Here is a 19611-nt window from a genome sequence, read left to right as displayed (position 1 = left end):
GGCCACACTGGCTTCCACGCCGTGTCCTCCATCGTGACCGTGGACGCCAGAGCTGCAGGCTGGCAGCTTAGACACACACGTGAGCGAAGCAGAGGCAGTAGGGCCGGCCTGCACGTGGGCGCACACCCTCGCTCCCCACTCACGTTTTGCTCACCTCTCTGTGTGGCTCTGGAGCACTGCTTGGGGAGCACTACTGACAGCCATGGGAGTTGGCACAGGGGCAGGGCAAGGACGGGGAAGGCCTCTTGTCCCTGGGAAGGGTCTGTCCAAGCCAGAACGTTGCTCCGTTCCTGCAGCGTCGCCAGCGGCTACCTCTACGTGACCATCATCTACAACGTCTCTGTCAGCCTGGCCCTCTACGCCCTCTTCCTCTTCTACTTTGCCACTCGCGAGCTGCTCAGCCCCTACAGCCCCGTCCTCAAGTTCTTCATGGTCAAGTCTGTCATCTTCCTCTCCTTCTGGCAAGGTGAGCCTCCTCCCAGCCCGCGAGGCTGGCCTGTGCCACCCTGTCCCCTAAGCCTCATCCCCCTGCTCCTGCTTGCTGTCCCCGGAGCCCCTGGGACCCAGGCCGTGGGGCTGGCCCTGGGTGAGCCCAGCCACTGGGCACCCACTGGGTGAGAAGTCTGGGCCCGCAGGGAACTTGATGGGAGCCAGGGCAGAGTTTCGGGTGGGCTGCTTCATGGATGGGTGGATCCAGGGGACCCCGCATAATCGATGACGTCTCAGTGTCAGTGGCCAGAATGGAGCTGGGGGACTAGGGTTCCCAGGAGGCCTCGGCCTTGTGTCGGCAACCCTGCCCTACAGGAGTAACTGTGTGGACTCTTCTGCCCTGGGAAGTGTGGCATTTGGGGGGCGCTGCATGGAGGAAGGGACACCGGGAAGGGAGTCCAACCTGGGCCGGACACCCACACTCCCCTTCCAGGCATGCTCCTGGCCATCCTGGAGAAGTGCGGGGCTATCCCCAAGATCCACTCGGCCCGCGTGTCGGTGGGTGAGGGCACCGTGGCTGCCGGCTACCAGGACTTCATCATCTGCGTGGAGATGTTCTTTGCAGCTCTGGCCCTGCGGCACGCCTTCACCTACAAGGTCTATGCCGACAAGAGGCTGGACGAGCAAGGTAAGCGCCAGGCTCCTGGAGAAGACCCAGCAGGAGGAGCACGCCCAGTCCCCCCCAGGGCGTATCCTGCTGCCCAGGGTCCTCCGGGTGTGGAAGGGTCAGGGATCCCTCCCAAGGGTGGGAAAGGCCACAGAGGTGAGGTTCCTCCTGCCCTGTCACAGGTGAGGGTACGTCATGTCCTGGGAGCTGGGCACACTGGTCTCTCGCAGCAGGTGTGGAGCATGGAGACCCCAAGATGATACAGCACAGTGTCCCATGGGAAGGTCAGGGCACAGGTTCTAGCGTAGACAGGTTCCTAAGGGTTCCTGACATCGAACAGTTATGTTTTATCCTGCAGTTCTCTCGTCTTTAAAGTTGTTTGTTTGTTTTTTAAACCTGATTACTTCTCAGGAACAGACTTGGATGGTAATAACTTTTCACAGCTTCCTTTTACACCTGCTGTTCTGCCTCTGTTAGAAGTTATACATGAGAACACCCTGAGAGACTTCAAAGTCCCATGTCTGGGCCCCACCCTTAGATTCTGCAGTCACTGGTCTGGGCTTGGGCCTGGCAGGCTGTGCTTTCAGAGCGCCCGGTGTCCGGGGAGGGGCTGCCTCTGGCTGCTGCTGGCAGGGAGGGAGTGTCCGAGGGGGACAGGAAGAGGAGGCTGGGATGCCTGAAAGGACAGGAGGCGGCAGGGCCTGGGAGGGGAAGCCTCCTGCTCTAACACACCCAGCCTGGCGCTCAGCTGCTGCCAGCTCCCTTCCCATGTGGTGGAGGCTGGATCTTCCCTTCCCTAGGCCCACCACCTGCGCGCGCTGCAGGCCGCCCAGAGCCGTGTCCTGAGCAGAGTATAGAGGCACCCACCGTGTGTTGGTGGGCGAGGGTACCAAGGGGCTCCTTGACCCCCACCCAGCACTGCCATGTTCATTCCCCCTTTGGGAGGAGGCCCTGAAATGTGTGGCTGCTGTGGGCATGGACGGAATTGTACTCAGGGCCTCTTGACCGAGCACCCGACTGTGTTTTCCAAACACACTTGCAGGCTGGGGGCAGTAGGCACGCCTTCCATTTCTGACTGCACACCTACTCAGTGCCAGGCGCTGCTGGTCACGGCTCACCACTGCCAGCTGCTGTCCCGCCTGCTTCCCACTAGGCCCCCTGGAAGGATCCAGTGAACACCTAGTGTCGAAGGCGAGATCCCTTGGACCTGGTCCTGACAGACCGTATGCCCTTGGGAAAGTCACCTGTGTTCCTGGAGCCTGGGAAGGTGTAAAATGGTTTCAGGGAACATTCCTGCACGTGGAGGCCCTGCAGAGGCTCTCAGCAGACTCCTGGACTGTCTTCCCACCCACGGGCCCCCAGACACGTCCACCTCCAGCAGTACAGCTCGCGCAGGGACCCCAGCCCAGCCGCACAAGCTGCTGCTTCTCCTTGCCCCCTCTCTGCTGGTCGTGGCCGCTCTTTTACCCACTAGCCGTGACACCCAGCCCCTCTCAGCCCTCCAGTCAGGTGTGGGTGCAGAGCCAGCTCTCAGGTGTGATCTGCACAGGAAACCCCCAAACCCCCACCCCAGCCTCAATTTCCTTTCTGTGGAGTGTCGTGAAGTTTATAGAGCATGAGGCACAGGCTTAGCGATTCCAGCCAAACCTAAAGACAAAGCGGGGGGCTAGGGGGGTGGCCCTGGCTTAGAGGCAGAGGAACAACTCCAACCACTGTTCTGGGTGTCTGCTATTTGTCTCTCCCCCACCGCCAAAGAAAGTAGGAATGCCACAGGAAGAGTCATCTGTAGATGGACATTCCACCAGGCCCTGAGGGGCCGCTTGGGCTGCATGGGGCTGTGGGGGGGCGTTGGGGGGAGGGGCAGCGTGCGTGGTGTGTGCTGGCCTTGGTGGTGGGCACATGGTGTTCACTCAGCTGTCTCTTCTCTATTTCTCCTGCTTCTCTCCCTCTCTCCCTGCTTTTGCCCTGGGTTTGGCCGCGGGCAGTGCCAACATATGGTCCTTACGGTAGGTTCTGCTCTTGGTCTGCACGTCTGTCCTGCACGTCAGTCCTGGTCACTGTAACCGGCATGCCTCTCCCAGCTCCTCCTTTGTGTCCGTCTCCTCCCCCACGGACACCCCTGGATGGCAGAGCCCAGAGCCCCTGCCTGCTGAGGGCTGCCCTGTATAGAGCTTGCCTGCTTCTGTCCTGGTCTGTCCTTGTTCTGGAATATGCCCTGCTCGGTTCTGGGGTACAGCACTCATTAGTGGGAAACCAGGAGCAACTAGTATGTTTCCATACTTCAGAGGACGTGAAGGTGGAAAAAATAGGAGAGTTTGAGTCTGAAGACCTGGGTGTGAGTTGGGCTCACCTCTGACCTCTTGAGTTTTGTGGCCTGAGCCCATGGGACGGTTCATCAGAGATGGAATTAGGAGGAAGCACGTCAGGGTGGGTGGCTCCGCTCTCAGAGGGGGCCAGTGAAGATGTCTGCTGCACTGGGTCCAGGCCCCTGCAGCTGTCCTGATGGAGCGGGGTCCCTGGGCCATGACCCCAGGACAGGGGGCAGGGCTAGCACCCGTGGAGCCTGGGCCCCTTCCTCTATAATCCCCGTCTTCACTCTATGCCCAGCCTGCCTGGCCTCCCTGGGGGTTCATTTCCTGCAGTGTGCCAGCCTCTACCCCAGGTCCCCTCCCCAGTGGCTGCTTCCCTCTCCTCCCTTCAGGCGTGCTCTGTGCTCTGCGCCCCAGCCACAGGGGCTGTTTCTTTGCCTGTGACGTCTCATGTCCAGGGCCCCGTTCTCTGTCCCAAGAGGGGGTGGTTGGATGACAGCCTTGGGGTCGGGGTGGGTCCCAGGACGAGGGGCATGGCTGAAGCCACCTTGCCCCGCTTCCCCGGCCCCCTCACCCCACCCCTGCCTTGCAGGCCGCTGCGCCCCCATGAAAAGCATCTCCAGCAGCCTCAAGGAGACCATGAACCCGCATGACATTGTGCAGGATGCCATCCACAACTTCTCGCCCGCCTACCAGCAGTACACGCAGCAGTCTACCCTGGAGCCAGGGCCCACCTGGCGCGGCAGTGCCCACGGCCTCTCACGCTCCCACAGCCTCAGTGGCGCCCGTGACAACGAGAAGACCCTCCTGCTCAGCTCTGACGACGAGTTCTAAGTGTGGCCGCTTCGGGGGAGGCTCAGCGCCTTGGCCTAGGGCAGCACGTGCCCCTCCAGCCTGTGTCCAGGCCAGGAGGCAGGCTGGCACAGCGTTGGCATTGCCCTTCCATGTATTGGACCAGAGACACTCACATATCGCTTCCAGATGAACAGCCAGTTGCTGTCTGCCCAGGGGACAGCCCGGGCTCACCGACGAGCCTTCAGGAATATTTATACAAGGCCAAGTCTGCACTGCCCGGGCGAGGGGCAGAGGACACTGGGAATGACTCTCCCTCCCCTGCAGCTTGTCCTGAGGTGGCAGCATGTGGGGACCAGCTGTGCCCAGGCCGACACTTGTGTTGTGGACCAGTGGCCGCAGCCTTCTCAGCCCTGTCCCCAGGTCATTGCCCTCCCCCACAAGACTTACAGCCCCCAACACCGTGCAATACAGCAACCTGGGCTTTTGCCCGCCTGCTCCCTCCCCTGTCTCCCCTTGTCTGATGCTAGATTAGCCTCAGCCCCGGCAGGAGGGAGGAGGGAATGCAAAGGCTCTCTGTGAACCCCCTCCTGACCCAGGCCTGCCTGGCATGCTGCAAGGATCAGAGCCAGACACCAAGAGCCACGGGTCCCACTAGGAAGGGTCCTCAGGTGCCTCTGAGCCCCTCTTCTGTTGATGCGGCCTCTCCAGGCGGGGTCCTCTCTGGCTGCAGCTCTGCCTCCCTCATGCCCCTTCCTCCTGGCCTGCTGAGAACAGCCCGCAGCCCACACTGCCCCTCACTTGGGGTCTTTCCTCTTGAGAGCATTTTAGGGCAGAGCCCTTATTTCCTGGCTCTTAAAAGGGTCAAGGGCTCCCACCCTCCTTCCCAGGCTGAGCAATCAGAACCTCTGCTGGGTCCTGGTCTCTCCCTGGGGCTTCTCCGTCCCATTTCAGGAGAAGAGTCCGAGTCTCCATGTTTTAGATCAGCTTCCAGAGGACACAGTTCTGTGGGAGGGAGGACGGAGGGCTGGGCCGTGCAGCAGGGGTCCAGGAGCAGGGAGGAGTGGTCTCAGGCTCCTCTCCGCGGCCCTGTATCTCACAGGGCCTGGTGTCCTCCCTTGTGTGGCCCCCTAGCCCATCTCTTCTGTGCCTTAGTCACATATGAAAGCTCCCCCTCCCTAGGCCCTCACTCTGTCCTAGACACTCCTTGGGGACTCCCTGTTAAGCTGCTGGCACTCAGGATCCTGCAGTGCTGGGCCAAGCGCCCTTGGACAGGCCTCAGGGGTGGCCAGGACCACCAGTCCTCCCCCCCCACCCCCCGCCCCATATACCTGGAGCCTCCCAGAGCCGGAGCCCCCAGCAAGCTGGGCTTACCCCGGCCACTGTCTTAGGGAGAGCGTTGAGACAGACATGATGCTTGTTCATACTGCCGTCCCCCTTGGGTTCCGGCTGTAGCAGCCTGGGTGGGGGTAGGGCGAGGGAGGAGGGCCCTGCCCAGTGGCATTGGAACTTCACTGTGGAGTTGTCTTCCTTTTGGCCACTCCTGGAATGAACTGTGCCGAGCGAGAGTGGGGTGGGGGGTTACATCCCAGGAGTCTTTGTGGGCACTTGGCCCTGGTGACCAAGCCAGTTCCCTGAGGACACAGAGGCCTGGGGTGGGGTGGGGGGCGCTCCCAGGACCAGGGGCGGTCATACACCTTAATCTGGGGGACTGGAGGCCAGCTCTCTGGCTCCTCCCTGGTGGGCCAGGCCGGCTGGTACCAAGCTGCCTGGGAAGTCAGTGGGTAGGTGCTGGCTGTCAGGACAACCTCTGTCCCTGCTCCCACCATTTCTTCACAAATCTGTTTCTCTGATTCCCCTTCCAGGCCAAAGTGTGCAGCTGCGTCCCTGCCCCTGGTCTCCGCTGCCCTGGCACTTGCCCTCTAGCTCAGTGGCAGGGAGCCAGTGACCCCTGGGGAGATGGGGGCTGAGAACTCGTGCCTGACCAAGCCACCCCTCCTTCCTAGGATGCATAACCTACCTTGTCTTTTTTTTTTTCCTGATAGAGTAGCTCTTTGTACATAAAAAATACTTGAAAAATTAATTGTATGATGTATGAAAAGACAGAGTCCCTAGTTTTGTATCTCGTGTATGACTGCCATGAGTTCCACCAGAAAGTCGTTCTATTTTGGTCTCTGTGACATTTTAAATGCGTGACAGAAGTGAGCAAATAAAGTGAGAAAGAAATATATATATATGAGATAATATACATTGTATTGAAATCTCTTCTGCCTATGGGTGAGGTTTTTTTCCTTCCTCTTCCCACCTCTGTGGATGTATTGAGGGTGGGTTTTGTGGCTGTGGGAAAGGGTATCTTAGGAAACCCTCATCTTTCTGGTGTGTAACGTGTAGGTGATAGGGGGATTCACATTGCTAGAGACTAAAATTGGGATCCAGGCCCCCACTGGACAAAAGGTGTCCCCATCTCCTGGCCAGCAGGACACAGTGGCAGCCTTGGCCACAAGGGGCCCAGCCTCAATACCCTACAGGGTTGGTGTGGGCGGTGGGTTGATGCCTGGTTTTTGTTTTGTCAACCAGCTAAGTGGAGCCCGCCCACTGGCAGCCCCCTTGCTGCAGGTGTCTCAGGGTTGAAGAGATTTCCTGGGGTCCTCACTGCTTCCAACCTATCTTCCTGCCTTCCTGAGCCCACGCAGGGCCTGCTGGGCAGTGGTCCCTGTGTCTGCTCACCAGGCCGGGTATCTGGCCATGCAGAGCACCTTCGCTGCCACCTCTGCATGCCTTCTCAGGGCCTGGCCTGGAGCCTGGCTGCAGTGACATGGCACTCAGGAATGTGGCGGGGGTGGGGGAAATTCCCAGCCTCGGCTCAGTCCCTCCACAGTTTCCGGCTGCCTTTTCAGGCCTGAGCTCAGCATCTCAGAATGGGGGGGGGGGGGGGGGGCAACCTGAGAGGGAAAAGGTCCTGCGGACCAAGCCAACCCATGTGGTTTGGCCCTTCCCCAACTTTCACATCCTGCACCTTCTCCCAGTCCCCCGCCATCTCCATACCCATAGCCCGGCATGCGGAAATCACCGCACAGCAGTCATGCGCGCTCGTACTCTGCGTGTTCCAGCTTGCAGCCCCTCGGGTCCCCAGTGCTTGTCATACCTATGCCCTTAGAATACCTTCCTTGTACAGATGGGTAAACTGAGGCTGCAAGAAGCTAAATAAGTCATCAACAGTCACACAGCTAGAAAAAATGCACACCTGGAGTCAAACCCTTACTTCCCAGACCAGCACTGTCATTCCAGCCTCCTCAGGGTGCCCCAGAAAGGCCAGCTGACAGATTCCAGTGCATTTGGGGCCTACGATGGGACATGGGCGCGTTTCAGGCCTGCAGGCTGCGACTGAGGAAGCCACTTCTCTCCCCGCCTCCCTGTGCCTTCCGGACCATGAGGAAAGTATTTTCTACTTGGCTGTAGAAAATCAGACCTCAATGTGAAAGTGCTGGAGATTACTCTTCAATCCGGGAATTTTCCTCTCTGAGAGGGACTGTTTACTCGATGATGGGCTGCCCAGAAAATTTAACCCTACATTTCATTGTCCTCCGGGCTTTGCCTTCCCCAGGGAGGATCCTTGGCTGCAGGCACCCAGATGGAAGGACAGATGTTTTAGTGCCTCCACCCCACCCCCAGCCTGAGCAAGAGCTAGTGATGGTGCAGTTACTTTATCTGACCTTCCCACCTAATAGAGGGTCTTTCCTGGGGTTGAAAACAGAACTCCATTTTAGGCGTCTCATTCAGATCCCCCACACCCACCCCCGAAAAAAACCAGCTCAGGACATACACTTCTTCACGGTGGAAAAAGAACTTGACTTTATTCAGAAAGTCTACAAAATACAGAAGGAGGATAACTCGCTTACTGTAAGTCAGAAAATAAATAAATTCTGGGGGCCGGGCAATTTTTATATAAAACACTTTTTGATGGTTATTGCCATCCGGCTTTCCCTAAATATAAGATAAAATGTGATTTATTTGCAGATATAAAATATAAAGCCCAGCTCAGGGCCATAGCTACTTTTCCCGGGGAGGGGGCGCTAGGGCTCTGGCCGGGGAGAATAACTTAGATTCGTGCAATAAATAAACAGCGGGGAGGGCAGCTGTATACAGTGTGGAGGGAGAGGTGGGTCTGGGCTTCCCAGGAGAACAGGTGACAATCAGTGGCAGCGGTCAGCCCCCACCCCACAGTGGACAGTCACAGGGGGACAGGTGGCAGGCACCCTTCCCTTTTAAGGACCCCAACCGAGTCTGCAGGATTTGCAGGCTCTGTCTTCTCCCCACCTGCCACAGTGGTCGCTTCCTTGGTCCCCTTTCTCTTTGGCTGGCCAGCTCCTTCCCTCTCTTCCACCTGAATCACCTTCTCTTTCCCTCTACTTCGCCTCCTCCCCCTCCACCCCACTCACAGAGAGCCATCTTCCAAGCCAGGGAGGCCCTTCCACCCTTTTTCAGTCCCTGTCCACTGTCCCCCTGACACCATGCCTGGGATTTCAGGGCAGCAGTGGGAAGATGTGGCTTTTAGTTCCAACTCAACCACTAAGGGTCTGTGGCCTTGGGCACTGTCTCACCCATCCATTGGAGGCCTGTCCGCGCCCCCCCACCACCTCCCCCAACTGGGCTTCACTAAGCAATTTCTAACTCTCCCAGCTTTGGAAGGCCAGGCACCTCAGGCACAAATCAGAGGGGGGAGCATCAGCTTCCCAGTTGGACAGCCCCACAAGACACATCCGGGCCAAACAGTCCTGAATCCCAGGCGGGTGGGGTGGGGCCACTGGTATAAGCAGTTTACAAAATGAGGGGTGGCTGTCTTGTCCTCTATGGCTCTTCTCTAATCCACTCTGTATCCCATCCAATCTAAGAAGGCTGAACTTTCAGCCAAGGGAGACTCCAGACCCCTACCCCACCCTACCTCCTCTCACCAATGTTGACCCTTCCCAGGGCCATTAGATCCCAGTTTCGGGGTCCCACTAGGAAGACAGGCTCTGGCGAGAGAACGTGTGATCACCACTGGGGTTGGTGGCTGCAGAGAAATGGCACCTGGGGACAGAGGTGGCGGTTAGGCACTTTGGGAAGGGAGCTGGGGTCGGAGGGGCGTAGTTTTGAGAATGGGGCATGGTCGTGTGGCGGCGGGCACTAGGAGCAGGCGGCGGGGGCGGGGCCGGGGGCGGGGCCTGGACCCGGGCTCGGGCTCGGGGCCGACTTGACGATGGTGATGACGCTGGCGGGCGCCACGAGCGCCGCCGGCCCGCGGGCCGCGGCGACCGAGCGCGCGAAGCCCTGCAGCGCCTCGCACTTGTCGCGCAGCGCGTCGAGCTCCAGGCGCATGGCGGCGTTCTCGCGCGCCAGCTTGTCCACCTCGCGCTCGAGCTCCGACTTCTGCTTCTGCAGCTCCTCCTTCTGGCACACGCGCTTCACGCGGCAGCTGGCCGCATAGCCGCGATTCTTGAGCGTGCGGCGCCGCTGCTTGAGCCGCGTCACCTCCTCAGCGGAGAGCCCGCGCAGGTGCCTGTTCAGCTCGCGCACAGACAGCCCCATCAAGGCCTCGTCCGACAGGTGCGGCGTGTTCTCACTCAGCTCGCGCTTGATCTGCGGGCAGCACAGTGGACGCATGGGGAAACTGAGGCCCAGGGTCGCATCCTTGTCTGTGGGCCCTGAGCCTTGGGCCTGGCACTCAGCAGGTGATGGGGATGGCTCACCCTCCACCCCTAATGCTCCCTCTTCACCACCATAATCAGTGAGGTGGTGGATGGACTTGCTCCAAGACCCGGATGTGGGGCAGGCATCCGTAAGCGGAAACCAGGCCAAACCAGGATCTGAGCTCACAAGGCGCCATCCCAGGGCTCAGCCCGAATTCTAACCCAGCGACGAGGCCGGACTCGGCCTAAGAAACCCAGGAAAGCACCTTTGAAGTCCTGCAACCCACTGGGCAATGTCCTAATGGGGAAGCAGATCCAGAGAGGAAAGTGACCTGCCCACCGGGTACACAGCCTATGACCATAGCGCAGGCCTCCTGGTTCCCAGCCTGGAGCCCTTCCCGTGGCCTCGTGATGCCTGATGCCTGCTGAGCCGCTCTTGGGGATTCCAGGTACTGAAGGGGAAGTTGGGATGGGAAGCTCAGCCTGGGCAGGGAGGGAGGGGAAAGACGAGGGACAACAGGGGCTGCCTCCTCACCTTCAGAGCTTTGCTGGATAAGGGATCCACAGACATGTTTGCAGAAGGTGTCCTAGACCTAGGAGAGAGAGGAGGCCAAGGTCACTTTTTTCCCCCACTTATAATGAAATCCAAACTCACCACCTTGGCATATAAAGTCAAGGCCCTGTTGTCTTGGAGCTCATCTCATACACTTTCCGCGGTCCCAGTGGTCCAGCCACAGTGGCCTCCTGGAATGGCTCATTTCAGCCTTAGGGCCTTTGCACTTGCTGTTCTCTTTGCTGTTCTCTTCCCTTTTATTTCCCCGCAGTGACTCTTCATCATTTAGGTCTTTGTTCAATGCCACCTCTTCAGAGAGGTCTAACTGTCCCGCTAAACACCCCCTTGTGTCACATCACAGAACCCCATTTACTTACCCTCATAAGTCACCTCTTCTGCAATTATTTTATGTTTGATGACTTGTTTATGGTCTACCTCTCCCTCCTCCACCAAAATGTAAGTCCATGACGGTCAAGGCCCTGCCTGTCCTACCACTGCATCGATATGCCTAAATCAGTGCCTGGCACATAGTAGGTGCTCATTAAGTATGCGCCAAATCAATGACCCTCTTCCCCAGCCATTCTTCCACATGGTGCCCACATGTGTATTTTATTAAAAAATAAACATTTTTCATTAAAGGACAACCTACATAGAGAAAAGTACACAGAACACATGTGTACTAGTCAGTGACTTCTCACAAGGTCCAACCAGCACCCCATTAATATACAATATAACCAGTCCTCTCCTTTCCCCCTGCCCAGACCTCCTTCATCCAGGCCCTTGTTTTGGAAAAGCGTCCCCAACCTGGGGGCTGCCTAGAGCAAATTCAGCACTGTCCTGAGCAGATAGAACAGCTATACCTAGACTGATGAGGGGCCCATTGGCCCTCACTGCTTCTCCTGAAAGCCCCATGTTCACTCGACAAACATTTATTGAACATCTACTATTTGCCAGATATGTGCTGGGCACTGGAGAGACATGGAGGGTACATTCTAGGAGCCAATGATCATTGCTCTGGGCCAGTAAAGGGACTGTCTCCCAAAGCCCACTTTTAAAGCAGCCGTCCTCTGTCCACAGCCTCTCTGCTCTTCTCCCCCATTCATTCTTAGGCTGTTTCCTCCTCTGATAATCCCCATGGAGACGTGATGGTGGTGAGGAGCCAGGGAGAACGGGGCAGGAGGGTGGTCTGAGACACAGCATCCCATCAGTTCTCACCAGCAATACCCAGTTTGATAGAGTGAAGCAGTGGGTGGAACCCGGGTCCAGACCCTGGTTCCTTGAGCTATCTGTGAGGCTGACCTCTGACCCCTTCTGGCAGGCCCCCAGTCTCTCTCGGAGACACTGTGGGGAAATGGAGAGTGCATGGACTTTGGCACCAGACACACTGAGGCCTTTCAGAGGTTGTCCCACTCACTAGCTGTGGGATTCTGGCACACGAGTTAACCTCTCTGTGCCTCAGTTTCCCCATGGGTGATACAGGGTGGCTGTGTGCGTTAGATCATGTTACTCCTCTCATGACCCTCCCATGGCTTCCATCTCACTTGGATTATAGCCAAAGTCATCACAACGGCCCACAAGGCACTACATGATGTGGCCTCAGCAAATGCCCCTCTGACTTTAGCACCTGTTTCGCTCCCTTCCCTCACTCTGCTCCAGCCACACCTGCCCCCTCGCTGTTACACACACACACACACACACACACACACACACACACACACACACGCTCCTCTCCAGGGCCTTTGCACTGGCTGTTCCCTCCGCCTGGCATCCTCTTCCCCTAGATAGCCACAGAGTTTGCTTCCTCACTTCCTTCAGGTCTCTCTTCAAATTCCATGTTCTCACTCACTTTAGAATTCCCAACCCTTGATACTCTCACATTCTGTCTCCCTTTCCTACCTCACGTTTCTCTACAGCACTTCTCACTACATATAACTATTATTACCCACATATATTTCACTTGTTTGTTTAGTGTCTGTCTCCACCAGAATGCCAGCTCATGACTGCAGAGACCTTGTCTTGTCCACTGCTCAGCCCCGCTGCTTTGCGCAGTGCCTGGCATATACTAGAAGCTCCAGTAATGGTTGCTGGATTCTCCTTGTGACTCAGGCCAAGGTAGGGAGAGTCCAGGGCTTCTCAGAAACCCCCTGGCTTTTCCCAGCCCACACAGCTAGGGGGTGTGACACCCCAGAGGGAAGCAAGGAGCTGAACAGGAAAGGGAAGTCTGCACTTTGACAGATCTCTAACAGAGGCAGCCACGCACACGCAGACCTTCCATGGTTCCCTCCTATCCTGGGGACAGAGTCCAGGCCTAGTGTGTGGCTCCCCGGCTCATTTCCCACCACTGCCCACCTCTGTTCTGCTGGGAAGTTCTTCCAAGCCACCCTTGCTTCTTGTGGTATAGCTAGGGGAAACTGAGGCCCAGGAAGTCCCAAGTCAGGACCCTAACCTTTCACAGACACCACCTGGAGACCCTCATATACCACCTTCACCACTCCTACCCTTCAATCCAGCCTCTTAAATGGCCACCTTCCCCCAACACAGCCCTAGGAAGGTCCCATCATGTCCGCTCATCTCCGTACAGCACGCAGAGGATGTTTCACCCACATGCAGACCTTCCATGGCTCCCTACTATCCTGGGGACAGTGTGGCTCCCCGGCTCATTTCCCACCACTGCCCAACTCTGTTCCGCATTCCAGCCACGTGGAATTCTTTCACTTCCTCTCATCCCACGCTGTCTTGCCTCCAGGGCCGCCCCACACCCTGTGACACTTCTCTCCCTACTTTAGCTGGCAGACTCCTACTCATCCTCTGCCCTGGGCATAGACATCTCCTCCTCCAGAGAGCCCTCTCCGACCCCTAGGACTTGTTAGGCCCTAGGACCGCCCGCCCCACCATTTCCCCACTGCACTGTAATGGTCTGTTTCCTTATCTGCCCACCAAACAGGGAGGTCCACAGTCAGGAACCAGGCTGAGTCAGCTCTGGGTGCTGAGGCTGCCTGGCATGGGGCCTGGCAGGGAGCAGGTACCGGAGAGGCTGCAGCCTCTGACACTGTCTGTCACCCAGCTTATCAGTGTCAGAACCACGTACCCACGCCCAAGCCCCACTGAATATCATAGAGAGAAAAACCTCCTGGCCCCTTCTCCAATTCTCCCTGCTTTCCGTCTGCCTCCTTGCCTCTGCTTGGCAGGGCTGGTACACAGACGCCAGGAGGAGGGGAAGGGAGCAGGAGGGGTTCTGTCCTCACGATGCTTGGCCCCGAGGTGGGTCATGGGAAACAAGGAAAGAAGCACTGGATGAAGAGTCAAGACCAGGTTTGAGCCCCATCTCTGTTAGCTCCAGGCTGTGTGACCTTGGGCAAGCCACTCCACCCCTCTGGGTCTCCACTTTCCCACTTTGTGGGAAATACCTGCTCTCAGAGTTTTGGTGGAGCCAATGGTAGAGGTCAGTGAGCACCTGGGGGGTTTATGAAAATAGCTGTCTGTCCAGGAGGGGTCAGGCTTGTAGCAATCCACTCAGCATCTCCTGGCCTGCCAGGGTCACACGGGAAAGACCCCCACCTTCTCACTTTACCCAAGGGGAGGGGAAGATCCAGAAAGGGGCATCTCTTGTCTGAAGTCAGGTGACTGCCTTCCCCCAAATCGGGAGGGATTCTGAAGCCCTGTAAAGGCCCCAGGACTGAATCCTGATTCTCCCAACAACCCTGTGAAGTAATGCCCAGAGAGGTCAATAGAGTAGTCCAGGGTCACAGAGCTAACAGAGTGGAGCTCAGGACTGAGGCCACACTGAGCCACATGCCTCGTCCCAGTGTGGACTTCACAGGTCCCAGCATGTTGGCTCTCTGTGGGTACCCTCTCTGTGTTTCCCCACCTCTGTGAAGAGGAGGCTGGACTTGTCAGTCCCCAAGGCCACCAGCTCTGAGGTGCCAAGATTTGTGTTGGGTCTGCTAGGAATATGCAAGTGACATACAGATAGCCAGGCCCCCTTGCCAGCTGCTCGGAGCGTAGGTGATACCCAGGCAGTCTGGGCTACACAGAGAGATCTGATGGGAGAGGGGACGCCTCTCCCTACAGAGTTAACTGAAAGACTGTTGGGTGCTGGGTGCTGAGCACCGGTGCTATGGCTGATGCAGAACATTAGAGGCCTGACCTGGCCCCTCAGACAAGTCATTTTCCCTCTCTGGGCCTTGGTTTCCTCATTTGTAAGTGGGAACGATTATAATAACATTAATGTGTAAAATACAAGAGACTTAGACAAGGTCAGAAATGGCAAATGGTTGGCCTATGTCACCATTATCCTTCCCTCCACTCAACACACACATCACTAATCAACCCCAACACTTTGTCCTAAGTGAGGTTGGACGCAGCCCCCAAATCTTTCTCAACACAGCACTGTTTTACACTGAGCTTGGATACAACCTCGGAATCCTTCTCAACACAGTCCTCCAAAGTAAGCCCGAGAGGTGGAAGCTGTTGGCTAACCCCTGTTCTATATAATGGCTGAAGGTCCCACCCACTCGGCTGGCTGTGATTCTAAGTCCTTTCAGGCCCTAGGGAGGCTCTGAACCTGTTCGCTCCTTTCCTCCTCCTGCTTTTCTAGCCTCCGCTCCCTTAACTGCATCCTGGACCTCAGCTGAGGCACCCACGTTTGCCCAGGAATGCCCTAGCCCAGCAGAGGCAATCACAGAGGCAGTGACGAGAAGAGGGAACTGTCTGATACCCTCTGGCTTTCAGCCTCCAAGCCTAGGCCAGGGGCTGCCCGGCTGTAAGCCGAGGGTCTGGGCCCCCCACCAGGCTGCGTCCGCCAGGCTGGTAGACCTTGGGCCTGAGACAGTAGCTGATCCGACCTCCGTGTTGTCACTGAGACAACTGAACAGCTGTTCGGTGGCAGTGGTGGGCTGGAACCCAGGAGTCCTGACCCCCAGCTCAGGGCTTTTTCTTCAATGCCAGCCAGCACACTCTCCCCACCACACACCCCTGCTTCTTTCCTTTGAGGCCAGCAGAGCGACCTCCAGGCTCTATAGCTTCCTAACAGTCTTTTGGAGGCATGAAGAATGAACTGACTCTTGGGGGATTGACAGCTGCCTTGCCCAGTCCGCAGCCACAAGCTCTCCTAGAGCCCCCTAACTGCCCCCCCAGTCCACTCCAGAGACATCCTGCAGACGGCCCACCCACTGGCACGGCCTCCTCTCTGGCTGCTGAGCCATTTTGCTTCCTCTGTGAGGACAGAGGGAAAAAATGTGTTTTCCTGGGTCTTGGCAGCCAGCATTGGTGGAGCCTCCTCCCTGATGCAGGGGGAGCAAAGCTGGGAGAACCCAAGCAGAAGCCTGGGGATCAAGTCCTGGTTCTGCCACCTGCTCACACTCATTGTGTTACATCAGGTATGCCACTCCCTGTCTCTGGGCCTCAGTTTCCCAATATGCCAAACCTCCACCAAGCCCGAGGTACCGCTAGCACTGACAATCTTAGAATTTAGGTGTCCGATTCTGCCCCACAATGGAGTGCCAGGACCACCAGTGCAGGTCCTAGAGGAAGGGAAAGGAAATCAGTGAAGGCTTCCTGGAGGCAGGGGCATGAGAACTCGAACTCAGAGACTATCAGCCTTGACCATTCCCCTATTCCACTTGCACAGCTAGGGACCACGGCCTCTTTCAGCTGAACCATCACCATAGCCACCTCCTCACTGGTCTCTCTAGTCTTGTCTGCCTCCACCTCTGACCTCACCATCTGTCCTCCTCCAAAAGCTGTCAGAAGGATCGTTACTGACACAAACCTACAAACCTACGTTCAGCCCATTTCAAAACCCTGCGATGCCAGCCTCCCTTCTGGCCTACAAAGTGGGGCCTTCAGGCCTCCACCATGTTCTCTCTCCACTATCTCCCAGGATCCTCATGGACCCAGTACTCATTCATTCATTCAATCAGCCAACACCAAGAAGCACCTACTCTGTGCCAGGCTCTGAAGGCCAAAGATGAATCACAGCCCCTGCCCTCAAGGGCTTCACAATCATCACTCGATCTGACAACCTGGCTCACTGGTCACCTCCTCAGGGAACCCTTCCTTGATTGCCTTGTTACAGGAATACCTGAGATATTGTGGGTCCAGTTCAAGACCACTGCATTAAAGTGACTATCTCAATAAAGCAAGTCACATGAATTTTTGGGTTCCCCGATACATATAAAAGTTGTGTTTGTACTATACTGAAGTCTAAGTGTGCAGTAACATTATGTCTAAAAAAAATAATGTACCCACCATAATTAAAAAATACTTTATTGCTTAAAAATGCTAACCATCATCAGAGCCTGTTGGAAAAACAGCGCCGATAGACTTGCCTGACGCAAGGTCGCCACAAACCTTCATTTGTAAAAAATCCACAATATCTGCGAAGCGCAATAAGGTGAGGTATGTCTGTTCTATATACTTTCAAACCACAGTAACTCCCCCCTCATACCACCCATCTCAGCTGTGGTTTTACTTTAGTGTGGTAGCTGTTCTTTCAACTTTGTCTCTTCTCATTGACTGCAAGCTCCCAGAGGGCAGGCTCTGGATCTTGTTTGTTCACTGTCTCATCTCCAACATCTGGCCCATGACAGGCGCCACAGCAGTTCAGGCTAAAAGCATCAGAACCGAGAAAGGCACAGGAGCCAGGGGAGCCCACGTGGGGTCCCAGGCCCGAGTGAAGGCCCAGGGGTGATCCAATGGGAAGTTAAACCTTTCAGTGCTAGCTTTCCATCGGCGAGTCAATCAGCCGCTTCCCCTCATCCCGACCCTCAGGAAATGCAGAGATGTTTCCTGCCCAGCTATAAGGGTGGGCCTGCCTGGTTCCTGTGCTCCTGGCGGCCATCTCCTGTACTTGTACCCCACACATTCCTGGACATCCCTGGCCTCGGCCTGGGGGTGTTGGCTCTGCTTTCTCTGCCACAGTTCCCCTGGAAAACAGGCTCTGTGTAGAGGCTGCTGTACCTCCCCCATTCTGCCACCTGGATGTTGCCTAGTTGCTGCTACATATGGGGAAACTGAGGTTCCTGCTGTGGTAGCAGAGCTCACCAGGGCTCAAAGATTCAAAACTGAAAGATCAATTGCAAGCTCAATTGCCTGCCCCCCATAATTCTGTAGCCCTAGGGGTAAGAAGAGGGGGAGGGCAGGATAGGACCAAGGACTCCCAAGCCCTCAGCCCGTCCCTCAGACTACTGAGCTACATGGAAGCTTTCTGCAGGGCTGATAAAGAGGGGCTAGGACTAGGTTGGGCCCCCACCAATCGCACATTAACCCTTTGAGTACCAAGACCACCTGTCCCACTGCCGGTTGACCAGGCCTGGCCCAGAGTGAGGACTCTGGGAACTCCGCCTGGCCCAGGCCCTCAATTAGTAGCTCAGGTCCGGCTATCAATAGGTATGTGTGACTAGTCCCACCTGTAGTTGAAACCACCAGCAGGACAGAAACCAGCTCCGCCCATCCTCCCAGACCCAGCAGGTACAAGTTCCAGAACCCAGACCAGCCAGAGTAGCCACCAAATAGAGGAAGCCTGGGATTCCTTTCTACCTCACTTTGCCATGGGTTTTCTGGTTCTTCCTGTTTCTTCTGAGACTGAGGGGACGGTAGACCCTGGGGATGAAGGAGAGTCCCAGGGTCTGCCTTCTCCAGGCAGCCAGGAAAACCTGGGACAAGGACCTGGGTGCCAGCCCACCAGGCGCTGGGGAGAGGGGTGGGCTCCTCGCCTCACCACCAGCCCAGCCAGGCTGGGTCTTTAATATACTTCACCCCACCCCGGGGCTGCAGGCGCCGGTTCTGGGCGGGGGACAAACACCGCGGTCACAGGTCACATGGCCGAGGCCCTGGGAAACTCCGGAGAGAACAGGGACCCGGCCGCCGCCGGCTGGTGGAAAGGGGACAGCCCAGGCGAGAATTCCCGGACCCTGTGTGACCACGAACGGGACCGCTTCCCCAGCTTGGGTCCCTATTCTGCGTTTATTCATGGGGGTACACTCTCTCCAAGGTATGCACCGCTGGAACACAAGCCCCAGGGTCCTCACCCGCCAGTGAGCGGGCGGGCGGGTAGACACACACGCACACACACGCACTCTCTCCACGGTACACTGCACACGCACGCACCAGGCAGGATACTCAGGACGCAGGCCAGGGAACACACGCACGCCCGCCCTCGGACGTAAACAAACCGCGCACGCCCGGCTCACGGGCACCGGTCCAGGGACTGTTCTCACCGAGTCACGTACTTGCACACACCGCCCCCCCAGCCCCGCCTCGGCGAACGCTGACGCTCGCTAGCCCGCACTGCCCCTTCCTGCTCTGCTTCGCCGCCGCCCACCCGATACCCCCAGAAGGGGCCCATCACTCCTGCCCCCCCCCCCAGCAAGCTTGCTTCCGTCCCGTATCGGTCTCCCCGACCTCTGTCCCCACCTTCCCCCACAACACGCCAGCCCCCTGGGCAATCGGTACAGTGGAGCACCGACTAAGTGGGCCCCGGCGCCCCGCCTCAAGCACGTTCCCAGGGCGCGGAGACTCTGCTGTCTCGGGGCCCCGCGCGCCTGGCCCCGTCCCGGACCCGCGTACCTCACCCGCCTCTCGGCCCGCTTCGCCTGGCGCCCCTGGCACGATCGAGTCCCGCTGTTGTGCGGGCTACTGTCCTGGCTGGCGCCCGGGTCCGTCTCCCCTCTGGTCCCGACCGCGGGTCGCTCGGAGCCAGGCTCCTGGGAGCGACGCACCGAGTTTTGTTGTGGGGCGGGCGGCGCGGTGGGCCGCTCAGAGTTGTAAGGCGAGCTTCCCGGAATTACTCACTCACAGGATTCCTTTCATTCATAAAAACCCAGTCATGCGGTGACGTCACCTCCCCGGCAGCCCCTCGGCCCGGGAGCGGCCTCTGGGCCCCTGAGCCCCGCCCCTGCCCCGCCCCGCCCCGCTCACGCCCCGCCCCGGAGTTCTCAACCTCTATTACAGCGCGGGCTGGATGCGTTCACGTGACACCTTGCGAGAGCCGCGTGGGTGGAGGTGTCATTTGGCTCATTTTACAGTCGACAGTCCCGAGCCTCTTCTCCTTTCGACCTACACCTTCTGCCTTGATGATCTCATCCAGTCCCGTGATTTTAAATGCCATCTATATGCCCATGAGCCACAAATTTGTATTTCCAGAGCACAACACTTGTCTTGAGTTCTACGTGGGTGCCATATGAGGACTAC

At 57.4% G+C, this 19611-nt stretch overlaps 2 protein-coding genes across 3 annotated transcripts in view; one reads left to right on the top strand and one right to left on the bottom strand.

Annotated features, from left to right (window-relative positions):
• TMEM184B (transmembrane protein 184B) overlaps positions 1 to 6462 on the top strand; it is a 47382-nt gene extending 40920 nt beyond the window's left edge. Inside the window, exons 7-10 of one of the 2 annotated variants that reach the window (XM_019752963.2) lie at positions 297 to 466; positions 923 to 1117; positions 3082 to 3102; positions 3998 to 6462. In XM_019752963.2, the coding sequence (XP_019608522.2) occupies positions 297 to 466; positions 923 to 1117; positions 3082 to 3102; positions 3998 to 4239 (628 nt within the window). In that variant the 3' untranslated portion in view covers positions 4240 to 6462. The remainder of the gene's footprint in view (positions 1 to 296; positions 467 to 922; positions 1118 to 3081; positions 3103 to 3997) is intronic. The other variant, XM_019752964.2, reaches the window with a different exon arrangement.
• Positions 6463 to 8022: 1560 nt separating this feature from the next.
• Positions 8023 to 19323, bottom strand: MAFF (MAF bZIP transcription factor F). The gene is made up of 3 exons (XM_019753027.2): positions 18988 to 19323; positions 10402 to 10459; positions 8023 to 9816 (listed from the first exon to the last, which is right to left on the bottom strand). Exons 2-3 carry the CDS (start codon positions 10435 to 10437, stop codon positions 9364 to 9366), a joined length of 489 nt encoding a protein of 162 aa, XP_019608586.2. The 5' UTR covers positions 10438 to 10459; positions 18988 to 19323; the 3' UTR covers positions 8023 to 9363.
• Between the last annotated feature and the right edge of the window lie 288 nt (positions 19324 to 19611).

This window comes from Rhinolophus sinicus, linkage group LG02 (genome assembly GCF_036562045.2).
Source record: "Rhinolophus sinicus isolate RSC01 linkage group LG02, ASM3656204v1, whole genome shotgun sequence".
Taxonomy (NCBI): domain Eukaryota; kingdom Metazoa; phylum Chordata; class Mammalia; order Chiroptera; family Rhinolophidae; genus Rhinolophus; species Rhinolophus sinicus.
This window is presented reverse-complemented; position numbering and strand designations above follow the sequence as displayed.

Bases quoted from the DNA above. Each gene is read 5' to 3' on its own strand.
- MAFF (XM_019753027.2), bottom strand. From the start codon at position 10,437: ATGTCTGTGGATCCCTTATCCAGCAAAGCTCTGAAG. The intron at 9,817-10,401 runs GTGAGGAGGCAG...TGCTGCCCGCAG, and splicing joins TATCCAGCAAAGCTCTGAAG to ATCAAGCGCGAGCTGAGTGA.